Source organism: Palaemon carinicauda, chromosome 33 (genome assembly GCF_036898095.1).
Source record: "Palaemon carinicauda isolate YSFRI2023 chromosome 33, ASM3689809v2, whole genome shotgun sequence".
NCBI lineage: Eukaryota > Metazoa > Arthropoda > Malacostraca > Decapoda > Palaemonidae > Palaemon > Palaemon carinicauda.
In genome coordinates, this window is record NC_090757.1 from 75,197,436 (window position 1) to 75,223,810 (window position 26,375).

The 26,375-nt window shown below is 46.9% G+C and overlaps 1 protein-coding gene and 1 non-coding gene across 3 annotated transcripts in view; both read left to right on the plus strand.

Moving 5' to 3' along the window:
* The window catches only part of LOC137625988 (dynein heavy chain, cytoplasmic-like), a 770,344-nt gene that overhangs the window by 155,527 nt on the left and 588,442 nt on the right, over positions 1-26,375 (plus strand). For both annotated transcript variants that reach the window (XM_068357067.1, XM_068357068.1), the window contains exon 8: positions 23,014-23,234. In XM_068357067.1, the coding sequence (XP_068213168.1) occupies positions 23,014-23,234 (221 nt within the window). The remainder of the gene's footprint in view (positions 1-23,013; positions 23,235-26,375) is intronic.
* LOC137626375 (5S ribosomal RNA) lies at positions 19,006-19,124 on the plus strand. The gene has a single exon (XR_011041034.1). It is a non-coding gene; the product is annotated as a 5S ribosomal RNA (ribosomal RNA).

The window sequence follows — 26,375 nt, forward strand, 5'->3', positions numbered from 1 at the left end:
ATGCGTCTTCAGACGTCTCTTTTATTAGAGAAGCAAGCAATAGAGGAAGTGCAGGATGTAACTTCTCCGGGGTTTTACAACCGCCTTTTCTTAGTACCCAAGAGTTCGGGGGAGTGGAGACCGGTTCTGGACGTAAGTGTTCTAAATGGTTACGTCCAAAATTCGACGTTCACTATGGAAACTCAGAAGACAGTTCTGGCGGCTGTGAGGAAAGACGATTGGATGGTCTCTATAGATCTTCAGGACGCCTATTTCCACCTTCCGATTCATCCCAGCTGCAGACGTTATCTGAGGTTCATGGACGGAAACAAGGTCTTCCAATTCAGGGCTCTTTGTTTCGGACTCTGCACGGCTCCTATCTTGTTTACCAAGATAATGCTGAATGTAGCAAGCATGCTGCATTCGAGGGGAATCAGAGCCTCTCTGTATCTGGACGATTGGCTGATAAAAGCCTCCTCAGCCGATTGTTGTTTGAAGGACCTAAAAAGGACTTTGGATCTAACCAGAGAACGGGGGCTCCTGGTGAGCTCGAAAAAATCGCAACTGACTCCATCCCAGGAGATTCTTTATTTGGGGATGGAGATTCACAGTCGGAGTTTTCGGGCTTTTCCGTCGTCGGTGAGAATTCAGGCAGCCCTCCTAAAAGTCCACACTTTCCTGAAGAGGGAACTTTGCTCCGTAAGAGATTGGATGAGCCTTCTGGGGACTCTCTTATCATTAGAGAAGTTCGTAACCCTGGGGAGGTTGCACTTGCGTCCTCTTCAGTTTCATCTCAATCGCCATTGGAAGAAAGGGGACAACCTCGACAGGGATTGCGTTCCCATCTCGATTTCCATCAATTCTCATCTTCAATGGTGGTACAACGAACCCAGACTGAAAGAAGGCTTGTCTTTACTTCAGAAGACCCCAGACCTCGTGTTGTGTTCCGACGCCTCAAACTCGGGGTGGGGTGCCACTCTAGAGAAGAAGGAGCTTTCGGGGACTTGGACTGTGGAGCAAGCATCTCTCCACATCAACCAAAAGGAGCTTTTGGCTATTCATCTGGCTCTCATAGGCTTCGAGAAGCAGATCAGGGGCAAAGTAGTCCAAATCAATGCGGACAGCACGACAGCTCTGGCCTATATTGTGAAACAAGGCGGGACCCATTCTTGGTCTCTCTACGAGATTGCAAGACTTCTTCTCATATGGGCAGAGGAAAGGAAGGTGACTCTTTTGACTCGATTTATCCAGGGGGTCAACAATGTGAGCGCAGACAGACTCAGCAGGGAAGGTCAGGTTCTCTCCACAGAATGGATTTTACACCAGGATATCTGCAAGAGTCTGTGGCGGCTATGGGGTCGTCCTCTCGTGGATCTCTTTGCCACCGCAAAGACAAAAAGGCTGGAGTGTTACTGCTCTCCGGTTCCGGATCCCGAAGCCTTGCACATATACGCCTTTCTAATGAGCTGGTCACACATGGAGGTTTATGCTTTCCCTCCATTCAAGATTCTATACAAAGTGATTCAGAAGTTCATATCCCACGAAGAGACCAGAATGACACTGATAGCTCCGTTCTGGCCGTCAAGGAGCTGGTTTCCAGAGGTACTGGAATGGATGGTAGATTTCCCGAGAAGCCTTTCCATAAGACCCGATCTTCTCAGACAACCTCACTTGGCCCTAAATCATCAAAACCTCCGAGCTCTACGTCTGACTGCCTTCAGACTATCGAAAAACTCGCTAGAGCTAGAGGATTTTCGAAGAAGGCAGCCAAGGCAATTGCGAGGGCAAGGAGATCTTCAACCATCAAGGTGTATCAGTCCAAGTGGTAGTTATTCAGAGAGTGGTGTAGGACTAACGCGATTTCCTCTTCCAGTACCTCTCTAACCCAGATAGCGGATTTTTTCATAGACCTTAAATTTAAACATAACTTCTCGTCATCGACTATTAAAGGTTACAGGAGTATGTTGGCAACGGTTTTTAGACACAGGAACTTAGACCTTTCTAATAATAAGGATCTACAAGATTTGCTTAGGTCTTTTGATACAACCAAGAAGATTCAAACAGCTCCCCTTGCCTGGAATTTGGATGTTGTCCTTAAATTTCTCATGAGTGACAGATTTGAGCCTTTACACTCTGCTTCATTTAAGGATTTAACCTTGAAAACTCTGTTTCTGGTTAGCCTTGCCACTGCTAAAAGGGTTAGTGAGGTACACGCTTTAAGCAGGAACATTGGTTTTCGGAATGGAAAAGCCATTTGTTCTTTACAACTGGGGTTTCTGGCCAAGAATGAAAACCCTACTTGGCCATGGCCCAAATCCTTCGAGATTTCTAACCTTTCTGATTTGGCGGGAGATGAATTAGAAAGGGTACTCTGACCAGTTAGAGCATTACGACTTTATGTGGACAGGACTAAGAATCTGAGGGGTAACTCAGACGCTCCGTGGTGTGCAGTTCGGAAACCCTCGATGCCCATGTCAAAGAATGCCTTGTCTTTTTTCATGAGATTGTTAATTCGAGAAGCTCATGCTCAATGTGATGAGACGGATCAGAGGCTTCTCAAAGTAAAGACACATGAAGTCAGAGCGGTAGCGACTTTAGTGGCCTTTAAACAGAACCATTCTCTGCAAAGTCTGATGGATACAACCTTTTGGAGAAGTAAGTCTGTTTTTGCATCCCATTATTTGAGAAATGTTCAGACTCGCTATGAGGACTGTTTTATGTTGGATCCTTTTGTAGCGGCGAATGCGATAGTAGGTGAATGATCTACCACTACGTTCCCTTTTTCCTAATACCCCTTTTCTATCTCTTGGAACTCGTTTGTTATGGCTGTTTTTGGAGATTAGTCGTCAGTCTTCCGCAATCTTTGATTTGGTTAGGTGGTCAATTTGTTCCTAGAGTGCACCTGGAACGAGGGTATTAGTTGAGGTCCTGACATGTTATGGGTGATTGTACCTTTTGACAGATCCTAGAGATTTTCAGCCCGAGTGGATCACTGGATCTCTTAAGGATAGCGGACGAAATGAGGCAGAGTATCATTGCTGTCAGCTTCCTTATCAGGTGAGAACCGCTTAAGTTTGTTGTATGTAACCCTTAAGTGAATTTTTCAATATGTTGCTGTCTCTGACCCGCCACCAATGGGTGTCAATCAGCTCTTTATATAACCAGCGGGTAAGTTTTATATTTAAAAATGATATTTTCTTATTAAAATAAATTTTTGAATATACTTACCCGCTGGTTATATAAATTTAACACCCACCCTCCTCCCCTCTAGAGACTACCTGTGGTATTGCTATGAGGCATGGAAGAACTGAAGGTGTGTTGTTGTTCCACCTGAACTACCGCTAGGGTGCGGGTATACACCTGCCGTATCTTCGATAGCGCGAGATTTTGAATTTCAGCCAGGGCGTCGGGGGTCTTCAGCTCTTTATATAACCAGCGGGTAAGTACAGTATATTCAAAAATTTATTTTATTATGAAAATATCATTTCTATGGGTTAACAGGATACTCAAAGTATGTCTGATAAAGTTTCGTTCCCGCTGTCCACTATCTGGGCTAATTCACAACAGTTTTTGTTAAGTCCCTCACACTTTGGAATTTCTGTCAATATACACAGTCAAATGTCTACAGTATGGTTCTCTACTTGATAAAGAAACCTATGGTACAATCAATTCCACAGTTCTATGGGTAAACAAGATACACACAGTATGTCTGATATACATATGTTCCCGCTGTCCACTGCCTGGGCTAATTCACAAGTTTTTGTCAGATCCCTCACCCTTGGGAATTTCTGTCAATGTGCACAGTCAAAGGTCTGCAGTATGCTCCATTACTTGATTGCAATTCTAGTTGCCATCTCCAAGCCCAACAAGGAGTAGGGCATGCTACAATAAAAGAATATCACGAGACAAGGATGAAGGACCAAAATATAAAAAAACTAACATCCTAATAAAAATATGAAAAATAATTTGTATTTTTCTTAACTATTTCTCCACAACGCTGCAGCTAGTCCTCAGACTTCGTTCGCGATCCCCGTCGGTGGATGTTCGCCCTTCCAAAGGGCACATCCCGGTTCCAGTTCAACCTTCACGCTGATCTGCTGACCTGCCTTCACCGTTCCTGTCTCCTATTCATCATCTGCCTGCTTGTGCTGCACCTCCCAAGTGTTTAGCTGCACGCCAACGCTCTCCAGTGCATCAGAGCTCACTAGCATCACATCAGCGCCCTCCAGCACTTCAACGCTTTCCAGAGCGTCATAGCTCGCTAGCGCTCTCCAGCGTTTCAGCGCTCTTCGGTGCCTCAACACTCGCCTGCTCATCAGCGCATTGCAATGCCCCAGTGATTTCCTGCTCGCCGCTGCTCTCCAGCGCATTCTCGCAGGTCTAAGGAACAACGTTTGCCAGCTAGCCAGCGCACATTCGCTCGCCCGTGCAACTGCGCTCCCCTGCGCAGCGCCATTCTCCTGTCCGCCCACGCGCTCCAACTCGCAAGTGTTCTGCACACCAGAGCTTGCCTGTGCGCCAGCACACTCCGGCTTGCCAGCGCTCTCCAGCTCGCCAGTGCTCACTTGCGCACTCACATTTACCTGCGCATCAGCACTCCTGCGCACCATCACTCTCCTTCGCGCCATCACACTCCGTCTCGCCAGCGCTCTCCTGCGCAGTTGCGCAAAACCTCAGAGCAGGTTCTACGGGCTTCAAGATTCAAGGAACTTCACAGTAGAGATTGTGACAGGTCACCATTGCCTCATTCCCCTCCCCGCAAACATATTACAGCGCGACCACTGGGGAAAGAGAAAGAGAAGGGTTCAGGATCCCGAAGATTCGATCTACAAAGGCGGACCCACCATCACAAACATCAGTTGAGACTCCTCACAGGGAACCTACGGTCCCTTTCCTTTTAGGGGATCTGCCTGACAGTGCGTCTGTCTGCAAGCAGCCTTGGTTCGGTGCCGTGGTCAGTGCAGTAGTGCAAGCCTTGGGGCCTGCCATATCATCCCGCTCGTCACTGACCTCCCCTCCAGCGGCACCAGCATACCTTCCACGAGGAACCTTGGCTCCTTCTCCCATGAAGAGGAAAAGATGAGTTTTAGACGCGATCATATTCCCTAGGGTGAAGCTAACTCCGGTTAGGCCTTCAAGGCCTGTCCTTCCTGTTTCTCCCACCGGACGCGCTCCTACCTTACCTCTGCCGAGGGAGTTGCATGAGGCCCGAATTTCCTCCCTTCCACCTTCGGAGGAAGTTTCTCCTTGCATGGAGAGTTCTCCACCACCGACGGATGTCAGGAGGAACAATCCCATCTGGCCTTCGATGCTCGAGTCCTACCTCCTTCCTCAGAAGGAATCTAAGGACTCAAAGACTCTCCCAAAGCTCTCTACAAGGACTTCCAGGCCTACAGGAACCAATAGTCACTCTAGGGATGCCTGCAACCCATCCCCGTGAGTAACTCACTGGAATGGAAGAAGGAGACTTCGCTGCTAGTCCCACTTCGGAAGGGGAGCAGAAAGAGTCAGAACATGCATTCTGGCAAGTTCTGACTCCTCTTAGAGTACTCAACGTGTTTACGGACCCGGAGATACCCCCACGAGAGGGCAAAACCACAGTCTTAGACCGTGTTTTTGGCACTCAGAAGCCCTCTCAAGACCAGTGCAGCCTTGCCCTGGTATCAAGGGCTGAAGGGTGCCCGGGCTAAGATCGTCCAACAGCTCTCCGAACTCTCCTCCCAACGTTCTGGCTCGACCACCTAGCTTTTCCCACCACCTCGCGTCCAGCAAAGGAGGTATTTTGAGGTCTTGGACAAGCCACGTCCAGCTCTTCTTCTTGTCAGTCTGGAAGAGCTCACCAAGGGAGTCTCTCTAGAGAGGCTTTCCAGCCGTCAGGTCTCATTCTCGGCATGAGAGATCCTCAACCAGGAGAAGGTCACGAAGTATGCCATGCAGGCTACATCATGGCTTGATCTGTGGTTGGGGACCCTGGGAATCCTGGTTCGAAACGAGGATTTCTCCAAGGAACGCACCAGGAAAGTGATGGAAATCAGACACGCACCATTGAGTTGCTTACCCATCAAGTCTCAAACTTATGGGCAAACACCATTCTGAAACGTAGAGAAGCAGTGTCTGAGAGATTCCATCAGCAGGTGCCAAATGCCAAGATCGCTAGGCTTAGGAACTCCCCTTTAGAGGGGACATCTCTGTTTTAGCCGAAGGATGTAGAACATGCTGCTGAGAGATGGAGGAAGTCCCACCAGGACTCCCTCTGCCATAGCGCTTTGACATCCAAGCCCTATAAACCACCAGCTCCACAGAAGTTCCATCCAATGAAGGTCATAACAAAAAAGGCTGCAGCGAAGACAGCGGTGTCTAAAAAGCCCTTTCCGACCAAAGATGGGAAAGGCATTAGGTCCTCCAGGGGAGGAAGATTTCCTAGATGAGTGGCCGAGGCTGCTAACGCTAGGAAAGGCATTCCCCGCGCTTGTCCACCTGTGGGGGGATGCCTATAAAATTTCTGGGACAGGTGAAAGCAACTCAGGGCCGAGCCCCTGACAATCTTTGTGATTCGTTTAGGGTATTGCAGAAGTCCAGACCCTGTTGAAGAAGGGCACTCTCCAAGAGGTCCTCGACGAGTTGCCAGGCTTCTATAGTTGACTCTTTCTTGTGTAAAAGGCTGCTGGAGGCTGGAGGCTGGAGACCCGTCATCGACCTCTCAGCTCTGAACAAGTTTGTCAAGCAAACTCCGTTCAGCATGGAGACGGCAGACACAGTCAGACAACCGGTAAGATGATGTGACTTCATTTGCACACTGTACCCAAAGGAAGCGTACTTCCAGATCCCAATCCATGTGTCTTCAAGGAAGTACCTAATAGAAAATACCAGTTCAAGATGCTGTGCTTTGGTCTTTCCACAGCACATCAAGTCTTCACCAGAGTATTCACCCTAGTATCATCTTGGGCACAGAGGATTGGCATCCGTCTCCTCTGTTATTTGGACAACTGGCTAATCCTAGCGGACTCGGTAGCAACCCTTTTTCAACACAGACAAACTTCTGAGGCTTTGCCAAGATCTGGGGATCATGGTAAACGTCACTAAGTCCGCCCTGCTTCCTACGCAGACACTGGTATACCTAGGCATGATAGTAGACACCAATCTCCACAAAGCCTTCCCATCAGACAACAGGATAATAAGGCTCCCTCAGACGGGAAGAACTTCCAGCTCATACGTGGCTACGTCTTCTCGGACACCTTTCATCTCTTGCCCAGCTAGTTACCAACGGTCGCCTCAGGATTTGATCTCTCCAGTGGCGACTTAAGTCTCGGTGGAATCAGGCCTTCGACTCCCCAAACATCTTGATCATCGACCTCGAGTGGTGGGTGTCAGACGAAAACCTACAAAAGGGAGTGGATCTTCTTGTCCTCCCCCAAGATTTGATGCTATTTATAGATGCTTCAGTAAAAGTATGGGGGCCCCACATGCTGCACCACACGACCTCAGACCTGAGTAAAAAAAGTACCTCCACCTAAATCTCTTAGAGATGAAGGCTGTCTCTCTGGCCCTTCAACAGTTCCACTAGTTCTTGGCAAGGCACTCGGTGGTGGTGATGAACGGCAACACCACAATAGTGGCTTACATCAACAAACAAGGAGGTACCTTTTCGCAGCCCCTATCCCATCTAGCACTAGAGATACTGAGATGGGCCGAGATTCACTCGATACCACTATCGACACGCTTCATTCCAGGCAAGAGGAATGTGCTCACCGACAACCTAAGCAGAGTATCTCAGATAGTGAGTACTGAGTGGTCTTTGGGTCATCTAGTAGCCAAAAAAGTTCTAACTTTGTGGGGTTCTCTGACTGTGGATCTCTTCGCAACAGCCCTGAACTTAAGGCTCTTGTTGTACTGCTCCCCAATCCCAGACCCCAAAGGCTCTCTGGTAAGGTCCATTCCAACAACGGTGGGACAACATCGACGTTTACGCCTTTCCCCCTTTCTGTCTGATGAGGAGGGTACTCAACAAGGCTAGAACATCGGTCAACCTCTCAATGACTTTTATAGCTCCGCTATGGCATCATATGGAGTGGTTTCCGGACCTTCTGCACCTCCTGACGGAGTCTCCAAGAGAACTTCCTCCACGACACGATCTACTCAAACAGTCACATGCCAACATCTTTCACAAGACTTCATGCCTAGAGACTTTCCAGCATCTTAGAGAGGATTTTTGCAACAAGTTGCAAGCAGGATGTCTGGATACCTGCGGAAATTATCGGCAGCAGTCTACCAGGCAAAGTGGAAGGGCTTCTGTGGTTGGTGTCATGGAAGGGGTATCTCCTTTTGATGCCAGTATTCTAGCATTAGCGGAGTTCATTGTGTATTTACGTGAGGAAATATGCCTTTCAGAATCAGTGGTTAAAGGCTATCCTTCAGCCTTAAGCCTAGCCCTTAGACTTCACGGAATGGATATATCCTCATCGCTAGAACTTTCCTTACTCACATTGAGTTACGAACTTACCTGTCCTCAGTCTGAAGTGAGACCTCCCCTATGTAACGTGGTTCAAGTTTCAGGTCTCTAAAGAGACCTCCCTGTGAACTATTACGCCAGGCAACAGATCGCCACCTGACTTGGAAGACGGTGTTCCTACTAGCTTTAGCTTCTGCCAAGCGAGTTAGTGAACTTCATGGTCTTTCATACGACATCACCCATCCAAGGGGATGGGGAGAGGTAACGTTCGGCATCGTCCCTTAGTTTGTAGCCAAGACTCGGAATCCGGGAGTAGTGGATCCCCGATTTAACTCCTTCCGGATTTCGAGTCTACGCTCTGTAACTGATGACCCTGATCATCTCTTACTCTGCCCAGTGAGGAGTGTGAGGCTGTAACTCAAGAAAACAGCTGCAGCCCGGCCCCTGTGTGTCTGCACTTTTCGTCAGCACAGGGGGGAACAAGAGGAGGGTCACTGAGAATACCATCTTATCCTGGATTCGCAAGGTCATAGACCATGCTCTGAAACTGGACCCTCCTCCTTCACGTAGCCCCAGAGCCCATGATATCAGAAGCGTAGCTATGTCTCTGGCCTTCGAAAGAAACTTCTCTGTGACGCAGGTTCTACAGGCTGGGGTGTGGAAAGACGTGACCCACATGAGGCTTGATATGTTAACTATCGGCCCTGTGGTGGCTGCACAACAGCTGGTATAATACCTCAAGCTCCTTATTGGACTAATAGCAGATAGTTGAGGGCATTGTTACCCGGTTTTAGTCTGCGTGAATGAATAGGTTTGACTGGCTCTTATTCCTTTTTTCATCCTCCCCTCTCTTGGGGAAAGCAGCATCCTGGGTTCTCTGCACCACTGACCTCAAACCACTGCAGGTAAATCATGCTCCCTTGTGTTCCTAATATTAAGCCCCAGATCACCTCCAAACACAAAAGTATCAATTAAAAAAAAGAACCACTTTACTTAGTAAATAGATATTTTCAGGGTACAATTATATTAACATTGCCAACACTATATAAGCATATGAACTCAATATGTGTGTTCTTTGTCCGTCTGTCACTCTGTATTTATGTCCATCGTCACGTGAATTTCGTTCATTTTTTTCAGGCTTCCCTTTTTTTACATGAAAATACTCAAATATCATATAAACAACTTGTAATTGAGCTTTTCCCAAAATCTCGAACAGATCAAGATATAAATAAATAAATAGATGAATATCCGTGACGTCATACTGAATTTTGTGTGTTATTTAATTAAATTATCTCTAGCGATATTATTTATCATCTTATATAAAAAAGCTCAATTACACAATAATTACAAAACATATATACGTTAACATGTCTAGTCAAAATGATTAAATTATTTTCCAAATTTAAGCAAATATTTGAAGTGGAAAAAAAGATACTTTTGAGTAATCGCGCTTCAAAGTTTTCAGTGACGTGCGTGAACGTATGACACGATACTTTGGTTAAAGGCGTTATGATTGATATTGTTTTTGCATGTGACTTTCTAAACAGTTATACAGTATATCGATATTAGATTTAATTTGTCTTGGTTTATTGTAATAAATAGAAATAATTACTATTTACTTATGTTGGTATCAAGTTGAGTGTTGATATCGTTAGCCCCCCCCTCTCTCTCTCTCTCTCTCTCTCTCTCTCTCTCTCTCTCTCTCTCTCTCTCTCTCTCTCTCTCTCTCTCAATAGTTGCTTTCCCTAATTTACAGTTAGTGTGTATCACAGCCCTGAGTGAGCAAAGGGGTGAAAAGATACGAGATATCTCTAAATTTTTAGGAATGAAATGCAACAAAAAACAAGCGGAAATAAACAGTATTTCAGACCACATAAGGCTTATTCTCGCTCTTGGCCCATTTAAATAGGTTATACCACAGTTACACCCATATCCCTTTAAAGCTCCGTGACCACCGAAAATGGCAGGGGAACGTGCTAACAAACTTTGCGTCCTATGCTTTAATAGTTATAGAATATAAATTTATGAAAAACTCCTTAAATGTTTTGGAAAAATAATTGGTTCCCAGGGGGGATCCAGGCCTTAAGCTAATACTGTTGCGTCCCCATACCCTGGCAAGGTGGTATTTGGAAAGTCCTGGTCACAACAGTTTTCCTACTAAGACTCGGAATAACTTTTACCTGGACAGTCACACTTCTAAACATCTCAACACACAGCTTGCGTATGCCGCGGACCGTTTGTAGCAAGGTTTAGTGAGGTGCAGGGGCTCTTTATTTTTTGTACAAACCTATTCAAAATAAGGAGCCCCTGGGTAAAGCCAAAAGCCAGTTTGGCAGGGACGTCCACCTTCCTAATGGCTGAGTCTCTCTTCATAAATCTCTTCTCCTTAGAAGTACGCCCATTGCAGCTCCTGATCAACACTTCATCTTCGAGATACAGTACTAGCTCCGGCTACGCTTCCTCAGGCAGCGCTCTTGGCAGACCATATTAGAGCACTGGGAGGAGGTTCGCCTCCAAGTTTTGGACTACTTTCCCTTCCAAAGGAAACTTTTCCTCCTCAGGTGTTGGGTTGTTTCTCCCTTGCGAGGGAGAATTCCCTGTATCTTCTTCACCACTTCACATCGACTCCGACTGCTGTTGCTGTCTTCATCTAGACTACGCTCCCCCATTGCTGAGTCTCTGTTCCTTCGGGGGTGGAACGTAGTCTAAGGCAGGTCTTTCCTGTGAAGTGGTCGTCTCTCGTTCACGAGAGGGGCCGCTCATGGTGACTCCTCGTTGGAGGATTGCTACCGCTGAAGGTCAGCTTGTTGATCCACTGGCCCCAGGGCCATCATTAAAGAGCATCATCCCTTCTCCTTAGAAGTATGCTCAGAATTGCCTTTTTGGTTCTTCAGCAACGCAGCCTTCTCTTGCCGAGGAGCCTCCGCTTTCTTCGTCTTCTGGCCCTCGACCTTCGCCGTTCCTGGACCTTCTCCTGATGACGCGACAGCTAGTCTTCAGACTTCGGTCTTGGACTCTTTTTGTGGATCGCTCACAATTCCCCAAAATGGATGTTCGCCCTTCCAAAGGGCACATCCCTGTTCCTAACCTCCCTTCACTTTTCGTGTCACGTGATGTTTCTAAACATCCCTCACCCTTAAGAATGCGCCTTCCTTCTCAGTGTTCCAGACATTCGGCGGGGCGCCAGCGCTCATCAGTGCACCAGCGCCCACCGACAGCTCGTCAACGCTTTCCAGCTCGTCTACGCTCTCTAGCGCTTCAGCGCTCTCTAATGCCCCAGCGATCTCCTGTTTGCCGGTGCCCTCCAGCACGTTTTCGCTGCTCTCAGCACCAGCGGTTGCAGGCTTGCCAGCTCATCTACACTCATCCAGCAAGACTGCGGCTCTCTCCAGCTCGCAAAATGTTCTCCTGTGCGTCAGTGCCTGCCTGCGCGCCCGCGCTCCCCCGAGCACCTACGCTTGCATGCACACCAGCGTTCTCCACTTCATCAGCGCTCGCCAGCGCTCTCCAGCTTGCATGCGCGCCTGCACTCGCCTGCGCACCTTTGCTCGCCTGTGTAACTGTGCTTGCTTGTGCACCAGCATTCTCTGTCTCGCCAGCACTTGCCTGTGCGCCCGCGCTCCCCTGGGCACCAGCGCACCAAAGCTTGCTTGCTCGCCAGTGCTCTCCTGTGTAGTGCTTTCCTGCTCGCAAGTGCTCTCCGGCTTGCCAGTGCTCTCCGGCTCGCCAGTGTTCTCCGGCTCGCCAGCGCTCGTAAACGCATCAGTACCCTCCTGCGCACTTGCGCGTTAGGCAAAAAGAACAAAAAGGAATACTTTTTGACAGGTCACCATCGCCCCATTCCCCGCCCCCCAGACGCATTACAGCGCGCCCGTCGGGAAAAGAGGGAAGAGGCTTCACAGAAGGGTTTAAGATCCTGAAGATTCCATCTTCCAAGGCGGATGCAGCATATCGAACATCGGTCGAGAATCCTCACAGGGAACTCTTGGTCCCCTTCTCTTCAGGAAGTTTTTCTGACAGTACCACTGTCAGAAAACACAATCTGGACATTGTGAACAGCCTATCATTAGCTCATCACTAGTCCGCCGATCACTAACTCATCTTCCACCAATGAGAAATCATTAACCGGTTGATCGTTAGATCACTGTTTGCTGATCGCTAGCTCGTTGATAGCCAGATCCCCATTTTCTAGCTCATCTTTCTCTGATCATTGACCTCCAGTCTTGCCAATTACTAACGATCTCCGATTGCTAGTGTGCCGATTGGCGATTGCTAATCAACCAGTCATCAGCTTGCTGATCACTAGCTCGCCGATCACTAGATTGCCTATTGCTAGTTGGTCTTTCTTTGATTATCGACCGGAGCTCGCTGATCTCTGACCAGCCAATCGTCAGCTTGCTGATCTCTAGCTTGCAGATCGCCAGTCCTCGATCGAGCGCTGATCGTCAATGGCTCGCCAATTACCAAGTAACGATCATTAAACCATTCTGCTGTTTCTCAGGGCTCTCCAAGCCAATCGCCAAGTCTTTGATCGAGTGACTGCCTTCATCTACCCGTCAGTTACCATCTTCACTCACAGATCGCCGATTCACCGAGCATCGGCAGTACACCATTCACCAGCAGTTCCACATCAACCCCGTCAGGTCGCATGGTAAGGTCAAGCGTTGCTATACCCACTTCTATCAGTTAAGGAGTTCTCTCCCAGGGAAGAATCCTTACACAGGCTATTGTGTCCCATCCTTTCCTCCACGAGTCAAGACCCCACCATCAACAAACTCTCATGCGAAAGGATCCTCAAGGAGCTGTCCCTGTGGGTCGATGTCTACACATTATTGGAGAAGTTGGGAGAAAGGGTAAGACCACAGGTTTTCATGTGGACGCTGGACCTAAACGACGCATACTTCCAGGCCCAAACCATCCATCTTTAAGGAAGTATCGGAGATTCATTTTTGACAACAAGAAATACCAGTTCATTGCACTGTGCTTCGTTCTTTTCACAGCACCCATCCTGGGTTTACAGGATCGTCTTCATCTCCACTTTCTGGATGACTGGCTGATCCTAGAAGACTCTGTGCCAACCTTGCGTTAGCACCGAAACTTCTGAAGGTTTTTTTACCAAGATCTGGTGATCATTGTAAACCTTGGGAAGTCTTCCCTACTTCCCTCTCAGAAGACTGATATATCTGGGAATGATTCTAGACAGCACTCTCCACAAAAACCTTCTCATCAAAGACAGGATAACGAGGCTTAGGAAGGTCATAAGACGCTTTCTCTAGACAAGAAGAAATCCCAATCCAGAGTGACTTGTCTCCTCGGACACCTAGGCCTATCGTCCCTGGCCTGTCTAGTTTCCAATGGCCCCCTCAGGATTCGTCATCTTCAGTGGCGGCCTGAGTCCGAATGGAATCAGGCTTTCGATTCTGCGGACATTCTGATCCCCATGGGACCAGAAGATTGGACGAACCTTAAGGAATGGGTGGCAGTCGAGAATCTATGGATGGTGGGTAACATTCTCAACTTCCCCCCCCCCCCGGACTTGAGACTATGCTTAGACACATCAAGGAGGGAGCATCATACTGCACCACACGACCTCAGGCCTCAGGACAGAGTCCGAAAGGGCCTTCACTTAAATCTCTTAAGAGATGAAGGCCAACTTTCCGGTCCTTCAACAGCATCATCAGTTCCTGACGTGCCACTCAGTGGTGTGATGAACAACAACACTACACAGTGGCTCACATCAACGAGCAAGAAGGAACTTGCTTGCAGCCTCTTTCCATCTAAAAGTATAAATACTAAGATGGGCGCAAGTCTGCTTGGTACCACTATCAGCCCGCTTTATTCCAGACTAGAGGAAAGTTCTTGCTGACAATCTGTGCACAGCATCTCGGATAAGGTTTACTGAATGGTCTTTGGATCACCTTGTAGCCTTCAAAGTCCTGACTTTATGGGGTTCTCTAACTGTGGATCTGTTCGCAACGCTCCTGAACCTCAGGCTTCCGCTGCTCCCCAGTTCTAGACCCCAAGGCTCTCTTGCAAGAGGTGTGCCAACATCGGTGGGTACAACAACGTTTACGTGTTTTCCCTGTTTTGTCTGATGAGAAGGGTACTCACCAAGGCTAGAACATCGGACAGCCTCTCAAGGTCTCTCATAGCTCCTCTATGGCATTATGTGGAATAATTTCCAACCCTGCAGCTCTTGACGGAGCCGCCAAGAGAACCCTCTCATATGATAACTATTAATAAAGGCTAGAATCACGGGAGCATTTCAATATTTGACAATTACTTTTGTTTTACTTTTGGTAGTCATCAGCTGATCTTAAGGTCATGCAACTGTATTGCTATGGTGTGCACATACAAATAATAAACAATGCATATCGTTTATTTCCTTTAAACTTATTCAAAATAACAATGTGTATCATTTATCTAATTTCTTAACTTACTCAAACACAAATATAATAATGTCTAATGAAATATGAAGGCTTGATAATCAACTAAAAATAAGAATTAAATACTGTATGAGGCTTTGAAAAGGAGCTACCCATACACACACAGAATGAGAGGTAATGTATTCGTATGATAACTAATAATAATGGCTATAAATGAACTGTATGAAAACTATATCCTGTAACATATTGGTGCTGATGTGATATTCATCAAGGAAATATTTAAAATAAGTTAAGAAATTTTATAAATGATATGCCTTGTTTACCCTTTTACCCCCAATGGACGTACTGGTACGTTTCACAAAACTCATCCCTTTACCCCCATGGACGTATGGGTACGTCCTTGCAAAAAACTGCTATTTACATTTTTTGCATATTTTTGATAACTTTATGAGAAACTTCAGGCATTTTCCAAAATTATGAGACCAACCTGACCTCTCTATGACAAAAATTAAGGCTGTTAACACAATTTAAAAAAAAATATATTGCAAAATGTGCTTAAAAAAAAAAAAGCCTGGGGTTAAGGGTTGGAAAGTTCCAAAATAGCGTTGGGGGTAAAAGGGTTAAATTGTTACTAGTATGAGCGCGCACTCAATACGGTAGCAGGACCTTGAGATCAGCTGATCACAACCAAAGACAAAAAAAGCTGATGATTGTTGTTTGTTAAACTGCTTCTGAAATTAAAAAATAGAATACAAAATGCTTTGATAAAGCATATGATATCCTATGAAACAAGAAAAGGAAATACTGTAATGATATACAAAAGAAAATTTTTTCCGTAACCGAAATACAAACCACGCTATTTACATTGGGTATTACTTTCGGCGTAGCTGAAATGACGAGCCATTAGATTTTAACGAGGGTTTCCTACCCCGCGCTAGTTAGCAGGGGTAGGGGGAGAGGTAGCTTGCTACCCCTCCCCCCCTCACACACCGGTGAAATGTCTCACTTCACTTTTGGCTCGGACAATGGACAGTCGTGCCTGTCTTTGTCCTCGCTTGGCAGCCATTTTTTGTTTTGTCTTTACTGAATCACTTACTTTTCTTTTACTCAATATATATGTAAAAAATTTTTGTGTTTATGTATATATTTGAGTATAGAAATCAGTAAGTTTCCTTTTCAGAGTTCGTGCTTGTGTGTGTAGGCCACCACGGTGTAATTTCATGGGTTGCGATCGAGTTTGACTTCGGTCTTTCTCTCTCTCTCTCTGTTGAGGTCGTTCACCCTTACTACGTTACCTTTACTACGTCTGAGTAGCTTCCTTCCCGTGTGGGTGGGGTTGCTACGCCGTATGTTTTGTCTCAATTAGTTTTTGAATGTAATTGTATTGGTTGATTTTGACAAGGACTCTTCTTCTACGCACAGGATTCCACGCGTCGCCCTTCTGCTAGCCAGCGATCACCAGCTCGCCAGCGACCAGAGACGCGTCAACGTTCGCCTGCTCGTCAGCGTTCTCATGCGCGTCAACGATTGCCATCGATCTTCCACGCGTGTCAGGTCCCCTGGACACCATCAGTAGTGATCTAGCACTCGCCTGCTGTGGACCACGATCTCCGGTAGCTGAGTCTTGCCGTAGATCTTCCTCCTGCTCGCCAGCTCTCACCTTTACTTCTGTCCTTCTGTGCGCCAGCTTCCTTCAATCGCCAGCGCACATCTGTGCGCCCTTTTCTGCCACGCACCAATGGGCGCCAACAGTTTTTCCTGACTGTCCAGGATCGCCTGATTGACAGCTCGCATCGGCGCTCACCTCCCTTATGCAACTGCGCGCCTTCTGATTAGCACGATGCTCGCTAACCATCCCTAGTCTCTTACGCGTTAGCGATCTCCTACGCGCCCGCGTGATTCTTCGCCTGCGCGCTAGTGTTTTGTTAACGCACCACCGCTCGCCAACGCGCCGTCGCTTGCCAACGCGCCATCGCTTGCCGACGCGCCATCGCGCCTTCACTTGCCTATGGGCCTTCGCTCGCCAAGACGCGGCATCGCGCCTTCACTTGCCTACGGGCCTTCGCTCGCCAAGACGCGCCATCGCCTGCCTACTCGCCATCGGTCTCCCGACCGCCTGCGCTCGCCCGCGCGACTACACGCCCACGTGCATGCGCGACCGCACACCCACGTGCCCGCGCGCCTACGCGCATGCGTGCCCGCGCACATGCGCTCCAATGTTCGCCCGCGCGCGAACCAACGGTGTTCCATCGCGCGAACCAACGGTGTTCCATCGCGCAAACCAACGGTGTTCCATCGCGCGAACCGACGGTGTTCCATCGCGCGAACCGACGGTGTTCCATCGCGCGAACCGACAGTGTTCCATCGCGCGAACCGACGGTGTTTCATCCCGCGAGTGCCGCCTTGATTCCTGCAGTAGCCATTGCTTGCCTACGGGTCATCGCTCGCCTGTGAACTATCGGATTCCGACCGCCAGCTCTCGCCCCTCCAACCACGCTTGCCCTCCTTCTGTGCTCCTTCGCGCACTTTCGTCCGCGCTCCTGCGGGCCTGCGCACGGGCGCTTCCACGTTCGGCCACACGCGAACCGTTGGTTTACCATCGCGTGAGCGCCAGGGCGATTGTGACCGCGATTCCTGTTGGGGTTTCGCAACACGGCCAGCCTGGCGAGTCTTCTGGAGCGTGTATTTCCAGAACACGGTCTTCACCCCGTAAACGCAGAGCATGGCACGTGCAAGAGCAGGAAGAATCTTCAGAGAGGTCTGGGCAACATTCTTCTTTCCAGAACCTGGGTTAGCCCTTCCTCCTCGTCATTTCATTCCCTGGAAGGGTCGTGCCAGGGAGTTTTCCTTTCGAGATTTCTCCGTCGGGCAAGGGGTGACTGGGTTAGCCCTCCCTCTTCTCCATCCCGTGGAAGGGGCTTACCAGGTCCTTTCCCTCCTCGGTTGCGACCCGAGGTTTTGTACAAGGAAGCTCCAGGAAGATCATAGATACTTTCCTCCTCTCAGGCTCTAGCACCTTTGCGTTCCGTCGCCAAGTTTCGAACTTGCTAGCAAACTCAATGTTGGAACATCTAGACGCAGTGACCGAGGGCTTCCCCTTGGGTGTTTCATCCGTGGATGTCGACAAGCTCAGACACTCTTCCATCCTTGGGAAGAGCTTGTTTGAGCCTAAGGACAGAGACATGGACAGCTGTTGTGCGGAGGAAGTCGACTTCCGTTTTCACTCCTCCAAGGCGCTTTCTTCCAGACCCTGCAGGCCTCCAACGCCTCTTCTTTCAGCCTCGTCGGCCTAAGTTATACAATAGGTGTACAATAGCAGTCCCCTCATGTCAGGGACAGGTAGCACGGGAGGCTCTCCCGGGGAGGTGTAATCCTAGAGGGAGCGGCAGAGTTCACAAACTCTAGGATTGCCCCCCCCCCCCCCTTGCAGGTCTCACGCTGGGGGGATGCCTAAGGTTTCTCATCCTGATAACAGATTCCCGATGCCGATTCCTGCTTGATCTCTGTGATCAGCCAAGGATATTGCGTCTCGCTCTTACCATCTCTCCGTCTCTGTCAGCGAATCCAGTGTCACTGAGCCTCTATGCCATGGGTTCGGCAAGAGTTTTGCCCGTTTGGACAGAAGGATCCATGCCTTAGGAGAAGGTCCTCCATAGGGTCGTCGATGGCTTCACCCCCTGGCTTCTTCAGTCGATCCTTTCTCGTAGGAAAGCATCTGGGACGGGAGTTCCGTCGTCAACCTCTCAGCTCTGATCAAGTTTGTCGAACAAACTTCGTCCAGCGTGGAACAGCAGAGTCGATCAGACTGGTAAAGAGGCTGCAGGACTCCTTAGGCCCTGGATCGGAAGGACGGTTACTTCCAGTTTCCATTTCATCCATCTTCCAGGAAGCTGTTGGAATTCAGCCTAGACTACAGGTGTTCCTGCTTAAGATGCGGTGTGGCGATCCCGCCGCGGCATCGCAGGTTTTTCCCCAGAGAACTCTCCCTGCTTTCCTCATGGCCGCTCAGGAGCAGGCTTCCGCCTCCTTTGCTTTTTGGAGGTCTGGTCAACTCCGGTAGGCTCGGGTTCGACCTTCTTCAGCGCCGGGACAAGCTTCCGGGTCTTTACCAAGAGTGAGGGATCATGGTAATTTACTAGGAGCCTTCTCTACTTCTGCCTCAACATCTGGAGTATCTAGCCATGACATTGAGTCAACGGCCATACCACGTTGAAAACACCGCTTCTCGTCTGATCAGCGAAGTTAAGCAACGTTAGGTCTGGTCAATACTTGGATGGGTGACCGCCTGGGAACACCAGATGCTGTTGCCTCCTTTTCCGAGCCGTCCCTTCAGTTGACTGTGGCAAGGCTGAGGAGAGTCGCAGTACCTGTTCTCAGTCAAGCAGAGCTTTCAGCCCTACCTTGGAACGTTTCCTTGGTCTCTTTTCCTCATTTGACCCGTCTAAAGTCCTGAGCGGTCGCCTCAGGATAAGTTCCCTGTGAGGCGGCCCAAGTTCCGGTGGTATCAAAGCAACGATTAACCGGACTTTCTGGCCCCTATGGGACCAGCGGAACGTTTAGATCTGCAATGGGGGTTGACCTATGGAACCTCTTGATGGGAGTGGTTATTCTCGTCCTTTCCCCACATTTTGATGCTGTTCTCGGACTCGTCAAAGAAAAGGGGGGGTGGCATGTTCCGGTTCAGGCCTATGGTCAGGACCTGAAGGATACCTCCCCATCATTCAGGCAGGCTTAGGGGCCATAGTCTGGCCCCTCTACAGATCCTACAGTTCCTTCAGAGTCGCTCCGTGCGCGACGACTTCATGGTAGTGGCGTATTCCAACCAGCAGGGGACGCTTTTTCATACCTTCGCATCTTGCAGTAGAGATACTGAGATGATCCGAGGTCCTCTCAATACCACTATCGGCTCGCTCATTCCGGGCAGAGGAATGTTCTCTCCGACCATCTGAGCAGAGCCTCGCAGATAGAGAGTACCTGGGGGTCTTTGGCCTATAGTAACCAGCAAGTCCTGGCCTGGGGGACCTGATCACGACAGCCTGGAACTTCAAGCTTCCGCTGTTCTTCCCCCCAGTCTCAGACCCCAAGACTCTTTGGCAAAATGCTTTCCGGTGACGGTGGGACAACATCGACGCCTGCGTCTTCCCACCATTGTTGTCTGTTGAGAATGGGTCTCAACAAGATCAGGTTGTCTGTCAACCTTTCGATGGCCCTGAGAGCTCCACTGGGATTATGCGCAGAACGGTTTCCGGAACCTCTGCTTCCCCTGATGGAACTTCCGGGAGAGCTTCTTCCATGGCACAGGCTACTCAAACAACCACACTACAGCATCTTTCACGAGCCGTTGCATCGCTTCGGCTTCACGCCTGGAGACACTACGCCACCTCCTCAAGAAGAGACAACCCGCTACAGTCGCGGAGCGGAGGTCGCGTCACCTGCGATAGTCATCCTCAGGGGTCTACCAGGGGAAGTGGAGAGTCTTCTGTGGTTGGTGTCGTGGGAGAGATACCTCTTCCCTTGAGGCCTCTTCTCCAGCAATAACGGAGTTATTGCTTTTCGGCGGGAGGAAACTCTTTTCCGCTCTCGGCAGTGAAGCCTATCGCTCAGCCTCTCCCTGGCCTTCAGGCTGAAAGGAATAGACTTTTTCCTTCCCGCTGGACCTTTCTTCACTCATGCGAAGCTGCGAACGTCCCTGCCCCCAGTCGGAGTGAGACCTCCTCCATGGAGCATGGTTCGGACTCTTTAGTCCCTCAAGAGATCTTCTCAAGAACCATTACGTCAGGCCTCTGATCGTATTTCGTCTTGGGGGACGGTGCTCCTGCTCACTCTGGCCTCGGCCAGTGTGTAAGCAATCTTCATGGTCTCGTACGACTCCGCCCTTTCAAGAGAATAGGGGAAGGCAACATTCAGGTTCGCTCCCGAGTTGTTTTCTAGACTCAGAATCTTGGAGTCCCGGACCTTCGGTCCGACTCCTTCAAGATTTTGAGTCTCCATTCTGTATCAGATGACCCAAACCTTCTCCTTCTTGCCAGTAAAGGAATCGAGGGGTTATCTTTGAGAACAGCTGCAGTTTGTCCTCACGTACAGCCGGGTTGGGAGCACAGGGAGGACACAGGGGAGAGTCACCAGTATACCTCTTCAGCTTGGACTCAAGACTCAAGGACATTCATCTCGACCTGAATCCAGGCCCTCCCCCATCAAGTCGCCCTACAGCACGATGTCGGATACATTGCAACGTCCCTCGCCTTCGAGTAGAACTACTCTGTGACGCAGGTGCTACAAGCTGGAGTCTGGAAGCGTCTAATGACCTTTGCAGCCCGCTTCCTGCAGGACGTGACCCACAGGAGTATCGATACGTTTCTATCGCTCTGTGGTGGCTACACAACAGCTGGTCTAACCTCAGGCTCCTTTTTGGACAGGTAGCAGAAGGTTAAGGGCATTGTTATCAGGTTTTAGTCTGCATGAACGAAAGAAATATGTCTGGCCCTTACTTCTTTCTTCATCATCCCCTCTACTGGGGAAGCAGCATCCTGGTCTCTGCATAGCTGACCTCAAACCTATGCAGGTAAACCATGCTTCCTTGTGTTCCGAGTATTGAGTCAATACTGTCGCGTCCCCCATACCCTGACGAGGTGGTATTGGGAACGTCCTAACCCAGAGTTCCTTCTGGAACTCCAGGTCAACTGCCTAGGACGGGTCACACTTTCTTCCTTCACACACAAGCTTATGTAGGCCACACGTTTCCTTGCGGAGCAAGGAACTTGTGAAGTGCAGGGACTCCTTTTCTCGAGTGCGACTCACTCGGATTCTGAGCCTCCGGGTAAAGCCAAAGCCAGTATGGCTGGGGACTTTCCACCCTTCCTAAGGGGTAAGTCATCCAATGTAAATAGCGTGGTTTGTATTTCGGTTACGGAACAAATGACAAATTCGGTGATAATTTGTATTTTTCCTAACCATACAAACCTTAGCTATTTACACATATTTGCCCGCCAGCCCTGTCCCCCAAGGCAAGTCCTACCTCTAAGTGAAGTGAGACATTTCACCGATGTGTGAGGGGGGGGAGGGGTAGCAAGCTACCCCTCCCCCTACCCCTGCTAACTAGCGCAGGGTAGGAAACCCTCGTTAAAATCTAATGGCTCGTCATTTCAGCTACGCCGAAAGTAATACCCAATGTAAATAGCTAAGGTTTGTATGGTTAGGAAAAATACAAATTATCTCCGAATTTGTCATATTTATGAAATACTGTATGACCTATGAGTACTGAATTGTGACACAGCGAAATAAATCTATGTTGACTTCACTTTTCAAGTTCGACATATGTCCAAATCGACTTATGACACGTCTCTTGGTCCCTATCTCTGTCGTGAGTCGAAGACTACCTGAACACTGTGGTGCAGCTATTTCAAGAGGGTGTTTGGTAGCATCAAACGACCTTTACTGCCCACTACTTGTAAGGCATAACCCATAGAATCCTAGAAACTTTCTCCATTGGTCCTGTGGTGGCTGCAAAACTAGTGCTCTAAACACCTCACGCTCCCTTGTGGGACAAGTAGGAGATGATTGAGGGCAGACGTTACCCGGGATTAGTCAGGGATGAATGATCGAGTGACTGGCCTCTTCGTTCGTTCATCTCTTGGGGTACAGCACCTTGGTACGCTGCAACTTGGCCTCCTCTGTCTACAGGTTTGAACCATTTCCCTTGCATAATCTTATATATGATATATACATTTGTTACATTCTTGTCCTCCAAGCGAGGTGGTAGTCAGGCAATGTAAGTAAGTGGAGTTTTCTACTCTAATAATTCTTACGTTGATAAATCACAGTGCTTAGTTCTCAAACAATCATATTGATTGCTCAGGCCGTTGACTCTCACACATGCTCGAGAATTTAGCGAGGTGTCAGGGTGTTCCTCTGTTAAGCTCGTGTTAAGCACTGAGTCACACCTCAAGTCAGAACCCAGTCAGTTGGTCAAGGACTTCCACCCACCTAAGGATGAGTCTTCCTTATAAAGAGCGAAAAGGTTTGTATTGAGTGTTGGAATAAATAACAAATTTGGAAGTCCTGCCTGCTCAGAAGTTCCACCAATTCAACCTCCCGATTAGGAAGATCATTCCACAAGACTTAACCCGTTAATACTTTTTCCAATTGTTCCATTTCCTTCATACTATAACTGTTAGAATTAATTTCCTAAATTCTTCGTAGGATTGAAGCAGGCCCTTGCGACTGTGAATGATTATGCGCCTCTCATGAAAGACTTCCCTCTCAATGATCTCCTGGCGGCCACCGAATTGGAAAAGATCCGTTGTTCGGTACAAGCCATATTCAACCACTTGAGGAAAATCAGAACAACAAAATACCCAATCCAGAGAGCACTGAGATTAGTTGAAGCAATTTCTCGGGACCTGTCTTCCCAGATTCTTAAGGTAAGGAGATATCTCAATGCAGTATATTGTATTAATTTTTAAACACGTCTTATGCTAATTTATAGTATAAATTAGTGTTTTCATTTTTTTTTTTTAAATTTAGCAAAGAAAATATTGATTGTGAAGGCTTGGCAGTGTATTTTATGTTTACAATTTTGTTGTTATTTATAGTAGAAATTATTATTTGTTCTGACACTAAATACAAACCCTTTAGTCATTTGTAGTATAGGAATTATACTTCTGCGAAGCTGGAAGACTAGCCTTAAGATTTTTTAGCGAGGTGTAACTACCCGTCTGCTAGTTAGTGGAAGCTACCCCTCTCACTAACATACTATTGTCAATTTTTTTCATGAGGCAGATTTGTACCGACTCGCAAGGGTGCCCTTTTAGCTCGGAAAAGTTACCTAATGGCTTATTGGTTTGAAGTATTTTTGTCCGAATACCATCATTGCTTTCAAATAATTACCAAGTAATGTGAATCAAAAATTATTTACTAACCTAAATTTCTTCCTCAGATATAGGTTTTGTCAGTAAATAATGTTCAACGAATAAATGTATTATAGAGTATCGTGATGGTAAGTCTAAATATAAGAACAACAACCACCGAAGTCAATGACAGGAGCTTGTTTTTGGATGCACGCTGCATAGATTTGTAACTTTTCACATATTTTACACAAATTAGGATAAATTATACTAAGCATAAGAAAAATATGTTATTATTAGCTTTGTTTGAATACCAGAATCTACTAAAACATGGATTTAATAAAACTTGCTATTTGTGAAAATTGGCTGTAAGGAAAAGGAGAATTCTACTGTCAGACACCGAAGAGGAGTGAAAGGGAAAGGGAGGGATATTGCAGTTGTTACTCGGCGGTGAAGTTATGAATTTGTTTAATTGAGATTTTTAGGCAACTCATGTAACACTAGAGTATCCTCAAACCAAAAATAATGCTACTGTATTAATAAAATATAAACCTTTACGAAAAAAATAGCAAGCCCTTTCTATACGGACTTTCATCATAGACCTACGATGTAAGTCCGTACAGAAAGGGACACGTGAGAGATTTTGGAACACAAATTAATGTATGCGTGTATGTACCCCACTGATTAAGTTAGCCTGTGTACTGTATGTTACATGTCATATTTTACACAAAATATAAGAATCTAAACCTTTTACCTAAGAGAGAGAGAGAGAGAGAGAGAGAGAGAGAGAGAGAGAGTGTCTGTGTGTGTGTGTGTGTGTGTGGATCAAATAAGTTCAAATGTTCCATCTTCTGTCCATATCCAAATTGCCTTAGTGTTGGAACTAGTTTCGTGGCCCTAGCTTGTACTGCTTCCAGTCTATCTGTCTCCTTCTGAATACTTGGAGTCCAGAATCTGTGTTCTAGATGAGATCTTACTAGTGATGTGTACAGATGTAGTACAGTGTCTTTGTTTCTGTATTTGAATTGTCTCTTTATGTAGCCTATTAGTTTTTGTGCTTTCTTTTCAGCTTTTATGTTTTTTTTGGTGAACTTCTAATCTTTGTTGATAATAATACCGAGATTTTCCTCCTGGTCCACACTTTCTATTTCATTACACAGCAGTAAGTAATCTGATTGTGGGTTACTACAACATATGTACACGACTTTACATTTCCAACAGTTGAAAGGCATTTACCATTTTCTGGACCATTCTCCTAGCTTTACTAGATCCTCTCCGAGTTCACAGCATTTATGGCTTGTTTAGTATAGTCGGCAAATTTGGCTATTCTACTAGTTAATCCTATATCTCTGTCATTAATGTAGTTCAGAAATAGCAGTGGGCCAAGGACAGATCCCTGAGGTACTCTGTTAGTAACAGCTACCCACTCTGAAGCTTCTCCATTGATTACAACTCAAAGTTTTCTGTTTTTTAACCCATCTTCGATCCATTCAGCTGGCTCGTCATTGATGCCTAGTGCTCTAATTTTGACCATTAATTTTTTATGAGGAACTTTGTTAAAAGCCTTATGAAAGTCTATGTATATGAAGTCTTGCCCTGCTTTTGTTATAAATACTAGACGTTAAAAAATTCCAAAAGATTTGTCACACATGATCTCTTGTATAAAGCCATGTTGACTGTCTATCAGGAGATTGTTTTTCTCTATATGCTCTACTGTTGAATCTACTATAATTGTTTTAAAAATTTTGCAAGTTACTGAAATGAATCACAGGTCTGTAGTTACCAGGTTCTCCTTTTGGTCCCTTCTTGTAGATTGGAGGAAAATTGCATAGTTTCCAGAGTGCCTTACCTTCGTTGGCTGTCTTTCGGAACATTTTGTAAAAGTGTGTGGTTATCTCTTCTTTTAGTTCTATAATCTCCCTCTTATGAATATCATCTGGAGCTGGTGCTTTATACTTACCGAGTTCTTTTATTTTCTTTTTGACATCCAGTGTAAAGGTGGTGATATTTATTGGTTGTGGCCCTTCATATTTGTTAGCTGGTTCAGGAATGGTTGTTGATTTTTCCCTAGTGAATACAGGTGTGAAATATGCATTCATCAGTTCGGTATTTTCCAAATCATTTGTTATAAGATTACCCTCCGAGTCTCTTAATGGGCTAATGTTGTTTTGGATTGGTTTTCTACTGTTTACATATGCAAAAAATTCTTTTAGGTTGTTTTCACTAGTTGAAGCCACTTTTCTTTTTATTGATCTTGGCCTTTCTAACTAATTTATCTACTATTCAGCTGAACTTCTTGTCCCTGGAAATTTCATGAATTGAAGGCTGTGGACCCATTAATTTATGTTTGCTGTCTCTACTTCTTATTGCATTGGCTATTTCTCTGTTGAACCACTTAGGTTGTGGAGTTCCATTTGGTAAAATTTTTCTATACAGTACTGTATACATTTAGCCATTTTCTTTATATATATCTACAAAGGAGTCCCATTGTGCATATATGTTCACTGTTTTGTCGTATTCTAAATTCGTGGTGTATTCCTTCAGTTTTTTCCAGTTACTACATCAGTAGTCTAGCTTTTTTATAATCTTCTCCTTTCTGTTAGATGATGAATATTTACCTGAAACTTATTTATTTTGTGGTCACTTTGGCCAATATTTTTGCCTACTGAAACACTGGATACTGAATTTTCTTCTGTTGTTAGCACAATATCTAGTATG